The sequence below is a fragment of the Microplitis demolitor genome, chromosome 4 (assembly GCF_026212275.2).
Source record: "Microplitis demolitor isolate Queensland-Clemson2020A chromosome 4, iyMicDemo2.1a, whole genome shotgun sequence".
Taxonomy (NCBI): domain Eukaryota; kingdom Metazoa; phylum Arthropoda; class Insecta; order Hymenoptera; family Braconidae; genus Microplitis; species Microplitis demolitor.
The window spans coordinates 16711451-16727807 of record NC_068548.1 but is presented as its reverse complement, the minus strand read 5'-3'; the positions used below and the strand labels follow the sequence as shown (position 1 = coordinate 16727807).

Below are 16357 nucleotides of genomic sequence, written 5' to 3'. Positions count from 1 at the left end.
CAAAATTATATATTCTTGAAAATTATCAAGAATATATGTTCTTGTATCAAGTAAATGTTCTTAACAAAAGTATTTTTTTTTCTCAGTGTATGAAAAAAAAGAGTTTATTGAAAAAAAAAAAGTTTAGAAAAATTTTTTATCTGCTACTTATTTTGACATTAAAAAATCCAAAGTGACCATTATACCCAACCTTGGAGATACAATAATTGTTTTAGTATCCATATATCTAGATCGAGATTGAATGCAAGGTAATATGATTTATCAATAATGTGGCTATCAGTTATTGAAAAATAAAATTTTAGAAAAAAACAAACTAAATTTATTTCAACAATTTGACCAGTTATTTCTAAAATACAAGACGAAAACAAAATTTTAATTAAAAAATTTGTGATTGATACCGCGAATGAATAATGAAAAAAAAAAAAAGTTTTTTTTAAAGTAATTCTGATTTTTAAACATCATTTTATAACTCAAAAAACTCATAGACAGCAATAGTGAAACTCGTAAAATTTTCGTTGATGAATGATATTAAAAAATTTCCTTATGCATTATTTGTATTTTTATTCTTATAAGCAAACGCATTAAATAAATAAATACATCCGATGCTTAAATTTTTTATTATTTGTTTATTCCTCAAAGTCTTTTTCGCTCAAAATACAATGACATTTATTTATGTTGCATTATTTTTGTGAAACAGAGTTTATTAATGAGCCTAACGAAAAATAATTATTCATATGAGATAAAGTTAGATATAATTACAATGTTATCGTACACTTAAATAAATGACAATAATGCGATTGTGCGAGCGTATGCGTAGTATGGGTGATTTTTCGATACATATTTAAAAAAAAACAATTCCAGATTTCATGTATGGTATAATCTTTTCGTAAATTCAGCGTTGTCCTATTTTCCTATAAATTAAATAAAAGCGAACAAGATAATACGTAATAAAATTAAAAATAATATATATATAATTATTATATATCATTAAAGATTTTTTAAATAATAAGAAGAAAGCGTGAAGCCTAAAGAAGCCAAACAAAATATAAATAATTTATTACTCTCATTTGTATCAATTGTAATATATGATACACATAATGGATGATTAATATCATGATAAATTCGTTGGTTTTATTTTTAAAATATTTAATTGAAAACTTTTTTTTTATTTTTTCACTTGTTTAAAAATCATTTATTGTACAAAGATAATAATTTTTTAAAATTTGATTTTGATATTGATATATACGTTGAGACGTCGCATCTAAGATATTTATAAAAATAAATAGTTTGAGAAAAAATTATTTTTTCTCCATTACGTTTCGTTATCATTATATTGATACGACAAATAAATAAATAAATAAATTTGTTTCTCTCTCTCTCTCTCTCTCTCTTTTTTTTTTCTTTACTTCTTTTGTAACCGCATCAAGTGCGTCTAATTATCTTAATATATAAGGTTAATAAAATACATTTTATTAGTGGCTAGTTATTACTTTTATCTTTGAATCAAATTCATTCGCTTACTTCGTTGGGCTGTGCATTTTTTTTTTTGTCAAATAGTTATCGTATTTTGATCGCGAGCAAAAGCTCTGTATTCTTGATAATCGATATGTGAAATTGATTATATTTTATAATAGTTTGATATTAGTCTTTATATATATATTTAGTATGCATGATTATCTTAATGTTTATTATCGATTATCCATTTTATCAAGTCTATAAGCACTTTTCTTATTAGACTTCAAAAAATTAAAAAAAAAAAAAAAAAAGAATAAAATAAATAAAATAAAGAGAAATTTTAAAAATAAAAACTATAAAAAAAAAAAAATAAAATAATAATAATAATAACAATCAGGTTTTTTTTTACGAAAAAATTCATCAATGTAAAGTTTTAAAAGCCAATCGATTATTAATTGGCTAAAAATATATGGCAAACAAATTTAATGCCTTAAAAAGTAGCGCTCGTTATTTATTGACTAAAAATATATATTAATTATAGTTTTTTTTATCACACCATTATTTCGGGGCGTACGTTGGAAGCTTTGTATTCATTGAATGTACATGTAAGCGGTAAAAACTGTAATGATTTTACATTTATAATAAATTTTTTGTTGTCAGTCACGGATGATTAGTTGTAAAATGTTTTGTTGTTTTTCTGACATTCAAAGATCATAAAACGATCTTATAATTATATTATTATTAAAATTTTAAAGATCTGATTCCCCATATAGAGCCGTTGAGAAGGAGCGATAATCAAGGGCACCAGGCTGAGCATTAGGTCCTTTGAAAGGTGGCATTCGCTGAATACAGTATTCAGCTTGATCAGGTGGTAATTCTCTCCTTAATTCATCAGCCAAAATGTATGGCTAAAAAAAAAAAAATCATGTGAATGTAAAATATATTAAAAATATAAATAATACAATTGACCACAATAATAATTACCTTGTCACCAGCAAGTATACGGAAGCTGTCTATAACTTGTTCCGCAGTGTCAGTATCTGTTGATTCGCGCGTCATAAAATCAAGAAAGGCATCAAATTGAACATATCCTGAACTGTTAGGATCAACGATTGCAAGAATACGTTGGAAATCAATGTCACCTTGACGATCTTTACCAATTGAGTAACCAAGGGATACAAGGCACGATTTAAATTCTTCAGGAGCCAATCGACCAGTTCGATTCTTATCGAAATGATTGAAACTACTGCGAAATTCATTCAATTGTTCTTGTGTAATACCCTTGGAATCACGGGTAAGAATTTGGTTTTCAACTTCATTGATATTACGGTTAATAGACGTCAATAACTGTTCCCACCCAACACGTAATGTTTCCATTGTGTATTGCGTGTACCGATTCTCGAAAATCATTCCTTCTTGAACTGCTTGATGAATCTTTTCAAGTTCTTCAAGATGTGCTTTGTATTGATAAACTGCTTGTTCATATTCTTTGAGACGATGTAATTGATCTTCAAGTGTACCTTGAAGTCCGAGACCTATAGCAGTGACTGCATCAAGCTGTCGTTCAATCCATGGACCAACGGCATTAGCTTTTTCAGCAAATTGCCTTCGGAGAAGTTCATTATTTTGCTGTTTACGTAATTCTGCTTGAAGTGTACCATCACGTTGTGGCACCAGCTGCCTTACATCACTCCATTTTTTCGTAAGATCTAAAGCTGTAAGTGTCGTGTATGGATTTTCAAGTCCACCAGGAATCTGGAATTGTTTGACAATAGATTCAACTTCACGAACTAGACCCACAATCGAGTTGTACTCTTTATCGGCTTCACCAAGAGTAGCCTTGAATGCCGCATGAGCGTCCATTAAACCTTGAATTTCTTCCATTGTATGAACAATAAACATATCAACTAAATCTTCTCTTGTTCCATCCAACCAATTATTAAATGGCTATAAAATAATAATTATTAATACAATAATTTATCACAAATATATACGTATAAATATTGAACATACCGCAGCACGTTTTGCGAATTCTAAATGGAGTACGTCAATTTTTTCAAGAATTCGTTCAGCTTCATCAAGAGCTTGTCGTCTACGTTGCGTTAAAGTTCCTAAACGATCCCATTGATCACAGATACGTTGGCACCTACTGTTTACGGAAGCGCTGTCATGGTACTCTAATGTACTACAAGAAAAAAAAACATATTTAATTTATATAAATTGAAAAAGTTGATCAATATTTACTTGAGTTCCTGAGCAATAGCCGCAATTTGTTCAACACGATCTTGATGGGCAGCTAGATCAGATTCAAAAGCTTCATGCTTCTTCTTTAACGCTTTAAGTTCGTTAAGCTTGCACTGACGGAAGTGCTGAGATGTCAACATCTCTTCTTTACCTGTTGTCCAATCTTCATGTGCATCAGCTTTATGTTTAAACTTTTGTGCTAAATGCTCCAAACGTTCTAAACGCATCATTTCAGACAGAAGCCATTCTTCAAAAGCTTTTTCGGCTAACTCAAGACCTTTCCAAGCTTTATTAATATCCGAAACCATTTTGCCTTCGGTAGGCATGTATGCTGGTCGATTGCTTAGCCGAAGTTTTGTTTGAAGTGTATTGAAATTTGTTTCAAGTTTAGCTTTTTGTTCAACACGTGGAGGCTTGTGTTTACGACGATAAGTTCTATATTCTTCGAGTTTTTTTTGACAACCTGCTAGAGAATTGTCAGTTTGTCGACTAGCCAACCAAGGCATAGTTCTTCGAATCCATTCTAAAAGATCAGAAGCTAATCTTTCGTATTCTTCCATCAAACGTTCATTTTCTTGATTAACTTTCAACACTTTGCAAATTCTATTTGCTGCAGTTTCGGCCTAAAAATTATTTTATGTTTTATTTTTTCATAATTTATCTAATTATATTCATTATTAATTAATTTTTCATGCTTCATGCAGTTTTGCTAGTTATTAATTAATTAATTGATTAATTTAATAAGCATTTCAAGTTATGTAAATATCACTCACACAACACACACCTTTTGTGCTCCACTGAAACAATGGTAGTATGAGGAAACGTAGGTCATCACAGCTCTTTCGTCCGGCATTGCCGTACTTCGCATGTCTATAAAAAAAAATCACAGTCGAAAAAAAAATCAAACACCATGCTTTGTTAAAATATATATGTATCGATTAATTATATAATGTTAATGACAAATGTTAATAAATGATGTTAAAAAAAAAACTTTTTTTAAACAATCGTATGATTAAATTAGTAATCAGAAAAATAAATCATAGGGTAAGTGGGCATGACACACGACTCTCCGCTGACCTGCTGAGCACCTTGAAAAGCGTGGTAGTAGCAGGATACGTAAGTCATGATGGCTCTTTCATCCGGTTTAGGAGTGTTGATTAAATCTATTGACCGTAATACATTAAAATCGATACTCGAATATTTATAATATGAATAATAATGTAAATAATTATGATTAAATATATTTAAAAAAATATATATATATGTCTATGTATTACCATCTGGATCTAACATGCGTGGGATATCAAGATACTTTTCAGCAACATCAAATGCTGTATTAAGATTCTCCAATGGATTATCTTTACTTAATCGATTATAATCGATAAGATCTGGGCGATGACGATGAATAAGAGCACAAAAAGCAAGACCATCTTTGAATGATAAATGGAAGTTTTGAACATTGACATTCTTGTAAGGAGCTGTTTTTCGTTGACACCATAATAATAAACCTTCCTTTGCAGTCATTTCTTCTACAGAAATATCCTGAATTGCAAAACGAAGAATTATCGTCCAAATCATACCCAAAGTCATCTTTAAATTGCCATCAACGATTTCTGTAATATAACGAATACCAATTAAAATATTTATCGATAATGACTATTTTATTTTTTAAATTTACCTTCTGCTCCAATGGATACTAATTTTACACCTTTACTAGCAATATAATCTAAAGCTTTGTTGACATTGGCAATTTTATGGAAACGCATTTTTCCACGATCGGGTCTTGGTAATGTCTCACCCGAAATTACTTCTAATAACAACATAAGTTTTAAGCCATTTCTGAAATCGTCTTCGATTGAATCTATCGATGTACCAGCTTTTCGAAGATGCGAATTGCACCATGCTGTGAATGTCTGTCAATTAAAAAAATTATATATAGTTAAACAATTCGTCATTTGATGATTCAAAATATTAAATTACTTCAATTAAAAAAAAATTTTCTTATCTGTCTAATAGTAATAAATTTTTTATCTTAATTTTATACAGTAGAGTATAATTTTCTATGAAAATAAAAAATAACATTAATTCTCAAACACTTAATAAAATTACAAAATAATTTTCGCTGAATTACAAATATCTATTATAATAATTACTTTTATTTAATATCAATAAAATTTTATTGGTAATTTAGATTATTCAAACTGGTTACTGGTTTATATATTTATTAATAATAGTTGTTCATCTTCTTTACAGTGACTTTTCATTTCGTTCTAATTTAAAAAAAAAGTTCTAAATTAATTGATATGTTTTAGCATTTTCTAAATACTTCCACCAAGAAGGTCATAGAAGTTTTTAAAAAATTAAAAATCTCGAAAATTTCATTGAATGAAATTTTTGGTAACACATTTTAAATATTATCTATACAGTAGGATTACTACAATAAAAATAACAGCCTTAAGACAAAATACATTTAAGATAAGCATGATAATGTAAGTCTTTTGATTCTAAATGCCACTCTTGAACGTATATTTTAGTAACGACCCCGATATCTCTCTTACTTTACATATATATAGCGTTCTGATTTAAAAACAAAAAAAGACACAAGTAAAACAATTTTGAAATTAATTTATTTTTTTAATTAAAAAATTACAATACACATTACAATTTTTAATTGAATCGATCAAATATAATAATATATTATATGGCATTTAAAAATTATTTTTTATTCGAAAAAATATAAATAACATTCTGTATTTTTTATCTTGGTTAAAGCGATCTATAATAACTAAATTATGTTTATTTAGTCATTCAATTTTAATAATGCCATACAAAAAAAAATATATATATATATATATATATATATATATATATATATATATATATATATTATTTGAAAAGTTCTATAAAAAAATTTAAATCACTCATCATTTAACATTGATGATTATAATTAACGCGACAAGTGAATTTTGCTTGAAATTTAATACTGAGTAATTTAAACTTGCCCCGCGCGGACCAAATTTGGACATGAGCCCACCCTTACCTCAGCCCGCAGGCTCTAAGTTCTATTTGTAAAACATCAGAATCTAAGTCCCATCCTCCCGCGCGCATCGCTCTACTCACAATATATGCTGTATTCTGTAACTTTCTGTTTTAATATTTCAATATTTATTTGCTTAGTGTTCTATATTTATAATCGGACATATATTAGTATAAACAGTATATTAAATCATATTTAAAATCCATCAGATTAGTTATCAATTAAAATACTAACAGTTTGATAAGTTTATACTTAAATGTTATTTTTTCTTATAAGGTTTTCATCTCATTTGTATTTTCTCTTACTTATTTAATTTGATGTTTTCAGACTTTTTTTTCATATAAATTACAAATTATATTGTTCAAAATAAATTTTTAAAAATTTAAATATTTTTCAAAATTAAAAAAAAAACACACACACACACATATTAAAACATACATTGAGTTAACACAATTAAAAAAATCTAAATTACTTTCATACAAAGTTAGAAAAATTTTTTTATTTTCAAATTAATGTAATTTCTACAGCAAAGTTTTAATCTGAGCCGGTTTATCGTTAATACCAACTTTCTCAATATGTATTTTTTTTTTCTCAATATTGTGCAATTTTTTCTATCGTCATTTCCTGCTTTTTCAGTATCCTCTTTTTATCATCGTACTTTCCATAACTTTATGAAGAGTACTGAGCTATAAAAGTTTGAGTCAATAAACAGTAAAAGACAACGGATGTGAATAACGTTTGCTTTCTAAATATAATCTATTACTCATTTTATAGCTTTTTTTTTTGTTCGTATGAATATTTTATTAAAATAATTTTTTAATGCCAAATAATTAATGACATAATTATTACGAATAAAAATATCTAATAAGCAAAACATGTAATTCTTGGACGTTTAATGCACTTGTTTACGCAAGTCTTGATCCCCAGATTGAGTGAGTAAGTGAGAGAGATCGGGGGATATATTTTTGTAAGACATCAGGCATTACTTTTAGACGAGCCGTTGATGACGCAATTGCTACTTTATAACTACCGCAATGGCTGGTTAGTAGTGATATCTAATAAATTTAAAGTTTTGAATTATGAAAATAATCTATAGTATAAATTAAAAAATTTTCAATTTAAAATAAAAAATGATTTAATAAATTTAAATGGTCATCGATTGGATGAGTCAATTGAAATAATAATTAATTGATTAATTAGAATGGCATTTATAAGAGATAAACATTTCTCTTCGTCATCTTTATCTCTACTCAATCGTCACTACATCATTGTAGATCACTAGAGAGTGGGTCACCCGATTCCAATCCGAGTTGGCGCGTGGCCTAAACACGTTCCCACCAGAGGTTAACGATCCTCACGTCATGGTAAGTCACTGGATAAGACTCTTCGAATAATTAAAGTCCTTCATCAAGTTAAAATAATATTAAATATTTTTTATTGCTTAAACTGGCCTTGAAATAAAATTCTTAAGAGTTTTTAGTTTATATTATAATCTTATAACTTAAGCAGCCAATTCTCGGTAAACAAGCTAATGGGTCCTCGACCTCGCGAGTATTTATAGGCTGATACGTTCGACTCATATACTAAATTTATTTATAACTATTTTTCTTCATTTTTATTACTCGTGTCTAAAGAAAATACCGTAAATTTTATAAATCTAAAAAAAAAATGTTTTTAATAGAATCATTCGTTATAATTTTAATTAGTTGATAAATTCTTTATATTATTGTGAAATATTAATTTTAATATTCATAAAAATAATTTAATTTTTAATTAAGTCATTTAAATAACTTTTTATAATTTATTATAAAACTGTAAGAAGACCGATTAGATTTAGAAATAAAATCTCAATGTTAAAGTCCGCAACCTCGACAATTCTGACTCAGCGTACAATTATTTTTGTCGTAAAGTCTAAAAATACGTTTTATGAAGGGCTAACTCGGTTTTTTTTTTAAATTATTAAATGTCGAAATTATTTTATTTAATTTTCGTAGCCAAAAAAAGAATAACATTCTTTTGTTACTTTAATTTATAAATATATTAAACTCAAAGTTTTATATTTAAATACTCTCTATTATTTGAGATTCTCTTATTAAATTTTCGTCTAGTCGGTTGTTCTTGACCTGGAATGCAGTCTCAACAATTTTACATATGCTTGAAAATAATATACTTGAGACTGCGAAATGTCTACGTGGCAATTATCGTTGTGCCAAACTCACTATCTTATCTTTAATTACCAAATAACTTAGCCAATAAATTATAATCTTATGATAGAAAAGCGACACCTTGTTTTTTATAACTATAATAATAAGTAAAACAATAAGTACACCCAAATTCACGGTCACTAAAAATATAAAATTGTTTACATTCTTGAAATAATTTAATCTCATAATTAATATTATTTTTAACTGTAAAATTATTATCTAATTTAAATAATAATAACGTAAAATTTTCACTCACTTTTTTTTGTTGTTTTTCCCAAGCTGGATCAAGTAATCCTTCTCGTTCCCACTCTTCCTCGGGCTCCATGTATCCATCACCATAGGCTTCCATGTCGTTCATTCTTTCGCGTGTACTTCAGTCTTCTTCCTTTGACAAAACCAAAACTTTATAACACTTTTATATTTTAATTGATTTGTATATGAAAAAAAGAAAAAAACAACTTTTAGTCAAAAACTTAAAAAAATTCAAGTATACATGTATCTATAAGCTTTTTAAAATATTAAAATTTAGTAATTATAATTAAAGTAATTCGCTTTTTTTTTCCTGAAAGTTTTAATGCTAACTCAGTGATGTCGGCTTCTGATATCGCACTTATAAATTAGACAATAGAGTACTAGAGCGCGAGGGTGACTGGTGTAAGGGGGAGAAAAAGAAAAAAGTTTGACGTAAGGAGCCTTATTAAAGGGGACAAACATACACCCACGCACGTATATAAATAATATTTATTTTTGTATTAAATGATAGAGTGAAAAGTGACAAGAGTAAAAAGTGTACCAAAAGCCTAAGACGTATCGGCTAACTCTAGATAAACGGTTTTAGTCCGTGTCGTTCTTTCTCTTGCACTAGCCCCTCTGTACGAGAACTCTTTACACGGTTTGCTCGTCGACGTATAAATCCCCACTCTATTTTATTCTTGCAGTTGAGCCACTATCGCTCAATCCCCTTCTCTTTACTTTTATAAATTACTGTTTATTTTTATTTTAAAACTTAAAAATTATATATCATTAAAGTTTATTTATATTACAGATATTTTAAATAATTTACAAATTGAAATAATTATTGTTTATTATTTTTAATGAGTAGGTTTCTTAAAGCATATTATACAAAAAAGCTGTAAACTAACCTCCACTTGGTTTTCTTATAAAATCCACGAGGATTATGGACGATGGAAAACAAAAAAGACGTTTGAAAATAGTAAGTGTAACGTATAAGTCACGAAACCCTATTCACCCACGCGCGACAAAAATAATGTACATGAACTTATGCAGATCGTATCGTATAATTTTTCGGAGGGACGGAAGAGTTGGTGACAGATCCATTCCCAAACGACCAACCCGGGTGCGTCAACACTGTAAACATTTGATATGCAAAATTCGTCATCGGGAAAACGATTATTATACCACCATACGGAACCATTTTGAAAGTTAAAGTTTTCTTCGCCGCAATGAAGTTTAAATAGATGGCACCGTTGAATAATGTTGAAGTAAAGTTATGTTTACTTGTTTCATTTCATTTCTTTTTGTTTTTTAACCCTTCGTGGGTTACCCCTGATTAAGAAAAATGATATGCTCCATGTTAAGTGTATATTTATATATTAGTCTTAGTCGATTCAAATTGTTGTAAATCATTTCAAATTGTTTTGAATTATTCCAAATCATTTTTTTAAATCAGGGACGTTTATTCACCTAAAAAATATCACCAATTGAAATCCAAAATATATATTATCTTTCGATTTAATCCGATCGAAAAATTTCAATAATAATGATTTTGTACTATACTACTTACATCTGTGCAATTGTTTTTTTTATGGTTAAAGTCGGTCTTTTTTTTTAACTTCCTGCTATAAAAATTGAAAATTAAAAAAAAAAAAAGAAGTTTCGGTTTCGGTCCGATTTTTGAATGTCGAGTTTTCTTCAGATTTCGACATTTTGAGATCCTAGGATGTTATTCTGGCTATTTTCAAAATGATGTCTGAGTGCTTGTATTCGCTCCGTGCGAAGTCTTGGTAGGGGAAACCAAATCGATGCCAGCGTGAGCTACGGGTAATTCCGGTACTATGGGAGGATACTTCGATGTTATCATGAAATAGAAATAAGGTTGCGACAACAAATATTAACCCTTTTGTTGGTCGCGTTATGAGCGAATCGCCGACTAAAAACTACTCAAACTATAGAGACTCGCTACAGTGCGAACGAGAAACTAAAAAAGACGCGACCAACGAAGGGTTAAACTAAAATAATAAAAAATTCTTCTATTTACGTACATTCATGCATGTCAATAAAATAGGGTTAAGTTTATTTTATTTTAATTGTGGTATTGTGCCTACAGCAATACCGAGTTTTGCTACAGTCAGAATACGTATTGCTCTGTGAAATAAACTTTGGTATTCTTACCACAATATTACCAGTATTGCTATCAGAACAAAACATTTACCGGGAAGGAAAAAACTTTTTTTTCAGTACATGCAGGAGCTGCCAGAGTTGAATAAAGGGGCCATCCTTGGCTCAGCACTGGGGAACCTAGCTTTGGCACGTCTATGTTGGCCTATGCTTGGGTCAAGAATGGTTACTCAATCCTGGCCATTCCAATCATTACCCGAGTCTGGGCCAGGACTGGGTTCCCCTACCTTGGCCATTCAATGGCAACCCAAACTTGGTCTAGATCTGGCTAATCTAGCCTTGGCCGAACCAATGATTACCTGAGTTTAAGCCAAGAATAGGTTCCCCTGCCTTGATCATTCGATGGCAACCCAGATTTGGGCCAAGGTAGGATTATCCGAGTTCGGCTATACCTATAGTTACCCATCCTTGGGTCCGAATTGGCTAACCCAGGGTTTTTTTATTAACTATTCAATAAACATTATTATGGTTTTTTAAATACATAATTATTTATTTTTGAATTAAAATAAATTTTAATTAATAAAAATTTCAACATTCCGATCAGAATTATTTACAACTGAAAAATTTTTTAGTTCGTTATTATTTGCAATCAACAACCGTAATTTCATAATTTTACTTATAAAAATTAATTTAAGTAAGAAATAACTCATATATTTTTATAATAAATGCTATTTTTAATAATAGTGGTAGAGCAAGATAATTCAACTGGGTTTTTGATAAATAATCAATTAAATTTAAAAAATTTTATTTTTTACAATTATGTAATTATAATATAAATAATACGAAATTATTTTTTTTTTCTTAATCGAAAATATTAATTAAATTGCTCTTTATATTTCATGAAATCGAGTGGTTGTAGTAAAATAAATAAGTAGAATAAATAAAAATTTCAGTTCAACATTAGTAGGTTCGTCCAGTAGCTACCGTCCAAACCTAGCGGTCAGAAGGATGACAGTTTGCGCTCAAAGCCCAGTCGAATTTTCACCGAGTTTATTTCATGTCATTTACCTCACTTAAATAGTTTAAACGTTAATGATCACAAACTCTATTCGAATAATAATAATAAAATTTTTTTTTAATTAAATTTATTTGTTTTGTCGATACATGGGCCAAGTCTGGCAACCAAGCATGGATCAGGGCTGGCAACCAAGCCTGGCCCGATGTTATCATTCCAGACTTCTACCAAAGCTGAAACAAGTTTGGTCCAGAGATCTACATAGTTGAATGGAGACATCAAATTTCATAACAAATTTCCTTGATAAATCAATCATGAGGACAAATACAATAGCTAGATTTTAGAAAAATCCACTTAAAAACGAGATTTTTAATTTTCATAGTGGGAAATTAAAAAATACTGCAGTATGAAAAAATCTAATTCTTTTCATTTTCGTTAATGAATAAAGAATTTTATTAATAGACAACAAATTAATAAAATAATGTACAATATATAAAATAAAAAGATATTAGTACCGAAATGATAGGAAACTTAGATAAAATTCAAGTACGAGTTTTAGTGCATTTCAGGAGTATTGAATTTCACGGGGCGTTAAGCATAAATTCTATAAAGGCAGTATAACACAAGTAAATCAGTCACTAGTTCATGTTATTAAAATCATGTTAAAAATAATTATTTCTCTAATTTTAATTATCATTGAAAAATCAAATGAAAGCGATTATGAACCCACTTGTAATGATATTGAAAGTAAATCAGCTGACTTACAATTAAGAAGGCATTTATTTTGTGATTATGACCCAACTTTACGTCCCAGTTTAAGTGCTCACAGTACTTTAAATGTTGATGTTCGTTTTATTCCTAAATTCATTGATTTTGTAAGTTGAAAATGTTACTTTTACTAAAATCGAGTTTTCAAATAGGTTTATACTATTTATGCATACATATAATAAAACATAAAAATTACAGAGTGATATTTCTAATAGCATTGATTTTCATACATGGCTTATACTAGTAAGTATTTTGAATTAATTTTAACTGATTTACTAATTAGAATCATATTTTTATAATATATTTTGTTTATTCGTAGACTTGGGACGACGTACATCTTCATTGGAATCCAGATGAATTCGCAGGTATTACTCTTCATCATGTAAAAAGTAATGAAATTTGGGTTCCTGACTTCACTGTTTTTAATTCGTTAGTTTTTTTCTGTTTTTAATTTAGACTATATGTATATTATACTTAACATAATATATAAAAAATGATTATTAATAATATGTCGTTATATTAATAGAGGAGATTTAAGTTTAGATCAAAGTAATATGCCGTTGACTGATTGTATTTTATCAAAAAATGGCACGGTTCAATGTGCCATCTCAAGAGTCTTTACAGCTCATTGTCCTGCTGATTTTTCTGATTGGCCATACGATAATCACAATTGCACTTTACATTTTGGATCTTGGCTGTATTTTGGCGATGAAATTAATTATCGTTTCGAGGAAGATGCGGTAATAATTATTGATCAATATGTAATGTATACATTTATTAATGTTATTTATATTTATACGATAAATCTAATCTATTGTATAGATTTTGATGGAGGAATTTGTTCAGAGTAATGAGTGGAATGTAAAAATAGGTAACCTGGCAAAATCGTCTGAAATATATGAGACTTCATTAGATTCAATGTTATTTATGAATGTTGAAATTCAAAGACGTTCAACTAGAGGAATTTTAATTTACATAACACCAGCAATTGTTCTTAGTATTCTTACTGTATTAGCCCTATGCCTTGATTTTAGTTCTCCAGAACGAACAACATTAATAAGTACTAATTTTATATGTCATATTTATTGTATTTTCGATTTACATTGGTATCTACCATCAAATAATGCGGTTGGATCACCAAAAATACGTAAGTGTTAATTAAAGTTTTAAATTTTCTTATTAAATTAAATAGTTAGATATTTTGTCTAATCGTAAATTTTTTTTTATTTATACAGTTATTTTCTACGAAACATCTCTGATAATTACTGCATTTACATTGATTTTTACGGCTTTCATGCGCAAAATTTACGCGCTTACAGTTCCAACACCTCAATGGATTGTTTTTACAGTTGATTTTATTTATAATTGTCCGATTGGTCAATATTTAAAAATTAAAAGTCTCTGTAAAAAAGAGGCAAATATTTCAAACGACACTGATAATCAAACTGAGCAATTACAAAATAATGACACTCTGTGGATGGAATGTGTAAATCTATTGGAATTGCTGGCTTTTGTTTCTATAATAATTACATATATCATTTTACTTGGACTTCTTACGCCAGCTACTCCACGTAACATAATGGAACTATATGTTTTTTAGAAACTTTGTCCCCCTGATTAGAAAAAAGTTTGGAAAATCGAAAAGTTCACGGTTCATAACGCTTATTAAAAAATACAAAATAATTTATTATTTAAATATTCTACCGAAGGAATTAGAATTGGATAAATAAATAAATAAAAAAGATAAATTTTATTGGTCCTTTTTTTTTTTTTTATTATTATTACTTTAAGTCACTTGAATTTTAGGGTTCAATCTTTCACGGTATAGGCGTCCGATGAGAAACATATAGCGCATGCCTATACATATTTATTGGACTGTCTAACAGCGCTGTAACCTCGGCTTCGCCTCGGCCAACAATTACATGTGATCTGAGACATTTCTTACTTTACTTCCCTTGGTGTGTAATATACTATTTTTTCAGTGTAACTAAATTATATATTTTTTATGTACTTGAAATATATTTTTCAAATATTTTCATACATGCCCTGACGGTTTTAAATCAGCCTGGAAACACCCTGGGAGTGGAAACACGGTGGAATCACGGTGGATCCAGGGTGGTTACAGGGTGGGTTTGTGCCATTTTATCACCGAGTATACACGGTGGTTACATGGTGTTTCCACGATGGTAACACGGTGTACCAACCCTGATTCCACGGTGTATTCACCGAGATTCCACAGTGTATCCACGGTGATTACGCGGTGTACATGGAATCACGGTGTGTACACCGTGGAATCACCGTGATTCCATCGTGTTTCCGGGGTGTTTCCAGGGTGAATCAAAACCGCGAGGGTGTATTTTATATATATTTTAAAATATAGGGAAGGGGCCGCAAAACGAGGTACCCCCAAAATTTTATAAAGAAAAATTTAATTTTTTAAATGTTTTTTGAATATTCCAAAATATAATTTTTGTAAATATAATTGAGCATTATTTGAAATTTTTTTTGTTAAACTTTTTCGGGATTCACTCTGAATTTATACTCTTAAATTACTCTAAATATACTCTGGGAATACCCCATACAAAGTCCATAATGGAAAAATTGCCGTAGGTTGGCCGATGTCTGACTGCCGTCGATCGGCCAAGCATTGGCAATTAGTAATGGTCCAAACCTGGTTAATTACCAACAGCCATTTTATTTTTTATCAAAATAGCGTAGTCCGAAGTGAGTTTCCATTCAAATTTTTGAATGTATATGTTATGGCATTATGGTTTCATATCAGAATATGACTTCCCGTATAAAGGAATCGCCGGTCATACAATGCTGCCGATAGCTCGCTAATGAACGGCTACTTATGATTGGCCGATTATCGATTTGTAACTTTGGGCCACTGTAAGTGAATTCCTCCGTGCAGTGGTCAATGATTGATTTTTGTTAAATAACAAAATCGATTACTCAATTATTAAATATTCAAATAACTTATTATTATAGTTTTCTTTAATTATAATTTAATCGATAATATTAATTAAATTGCTCTTTACATTTCATAAAACCGAGTGGTTGTAATAAAATGAATAAGTAGATCATTTAAAAGTATCCGTTTAACACTAGTAGGTTCGTCCAGTAGCCAGCGTTCAGACCCAGCATTTAGGAGGACGGCAGTTCGCACCCAGAGTCCAGCAGAATTTACACCGAGTTTTTTTCACATCATTTACCCCACTTAAATAGTTTAAACGTTATAATAATTATGAATTCTATTAGGATAATGAAAATGAA

The 16357-nt window shown here is 29.2% G+C and overlaps 2 protein-coding genes across 6 annotated transcripts; one reads left to right on the top strand and one right to left on the bottom strand.

Moving 5' to 3' along the window:
- Positions 1 to 608: 608 nt before the first annotated feature.
- Positions 609 to 10493, bottom strand: LOC103571495 (alpha-actinin, sarcomeric). Of its 5 annotated transcripts, none has more exons than XM_014444497.2 (9): positions 10083 to 10493; positions 9197 to 9321; positions 5378 to 5612; positions 4977 to 5312; positions 4484 to 4569; positions 3700 to 4322; positions 3469 to 3640; positions 2440 to 3402; positions 609 to 2363 (listed from the first exon to the last, which is right to left on the bottom strand). In XM_014444497.2, the coding sequence occupies exons 2-9, from the start codon at positions 9296 to 9298 to the stop codon at positions 2205 to 2207; spliced, it is 2676 nt and encodes an 891-aa protein (XP_014299983.1). In that variant the 5' UTR covers positions 9299 to 9321; positions 10083 to 10493; the 3' UTR covers positions 609 to 2204. The 5 variants fall into 5 exon arrangements, with proteins under 5 accessions (XP_014299983.1, XP_008547898.1, XP_053594751.1 ...); XM_008549676.3 differs by having other exon boundaries at positions 9197 to 9325; positions 10083 to 10492; XM_053738776.1 differs by lacking the exons at positions 4484 to 4569; positions 10083 to 10493 and adding exons at positions 4777 to 4862; positions 9734 to 9857 and having other exon boundaries at positions 9197 to 9325.
- Positions 10494 to 12146: 1653 nt separating this feature from the next.
- On the top strand, positions 12147 to 14829 carry LOC103571504 (neuronal acetylcholine receptor subunit alpha-5). Its single transcript, XM_008549690.3, has 6 exons — positions 12147 to 13188; positions 13280 to 13324; positions 13401 to 13510; positions 13608 to 13821; positions 13904 to 14228; positions 14317 to 14829. The coding sequence occupies exons 1-6, from the start codon at positions 12973 to 12975 to the stop codon at positions 14679 to 14681; spliced, it is 1275 nt and encodes a 424-aa protein (XP_008547912.3). The 5' UTR covers positions 12147 to 12972; the 3' UTR covers positions 14682 to 14829.
- Positions 14830 to 16357: the final 1528 nt, after the last annotated feature.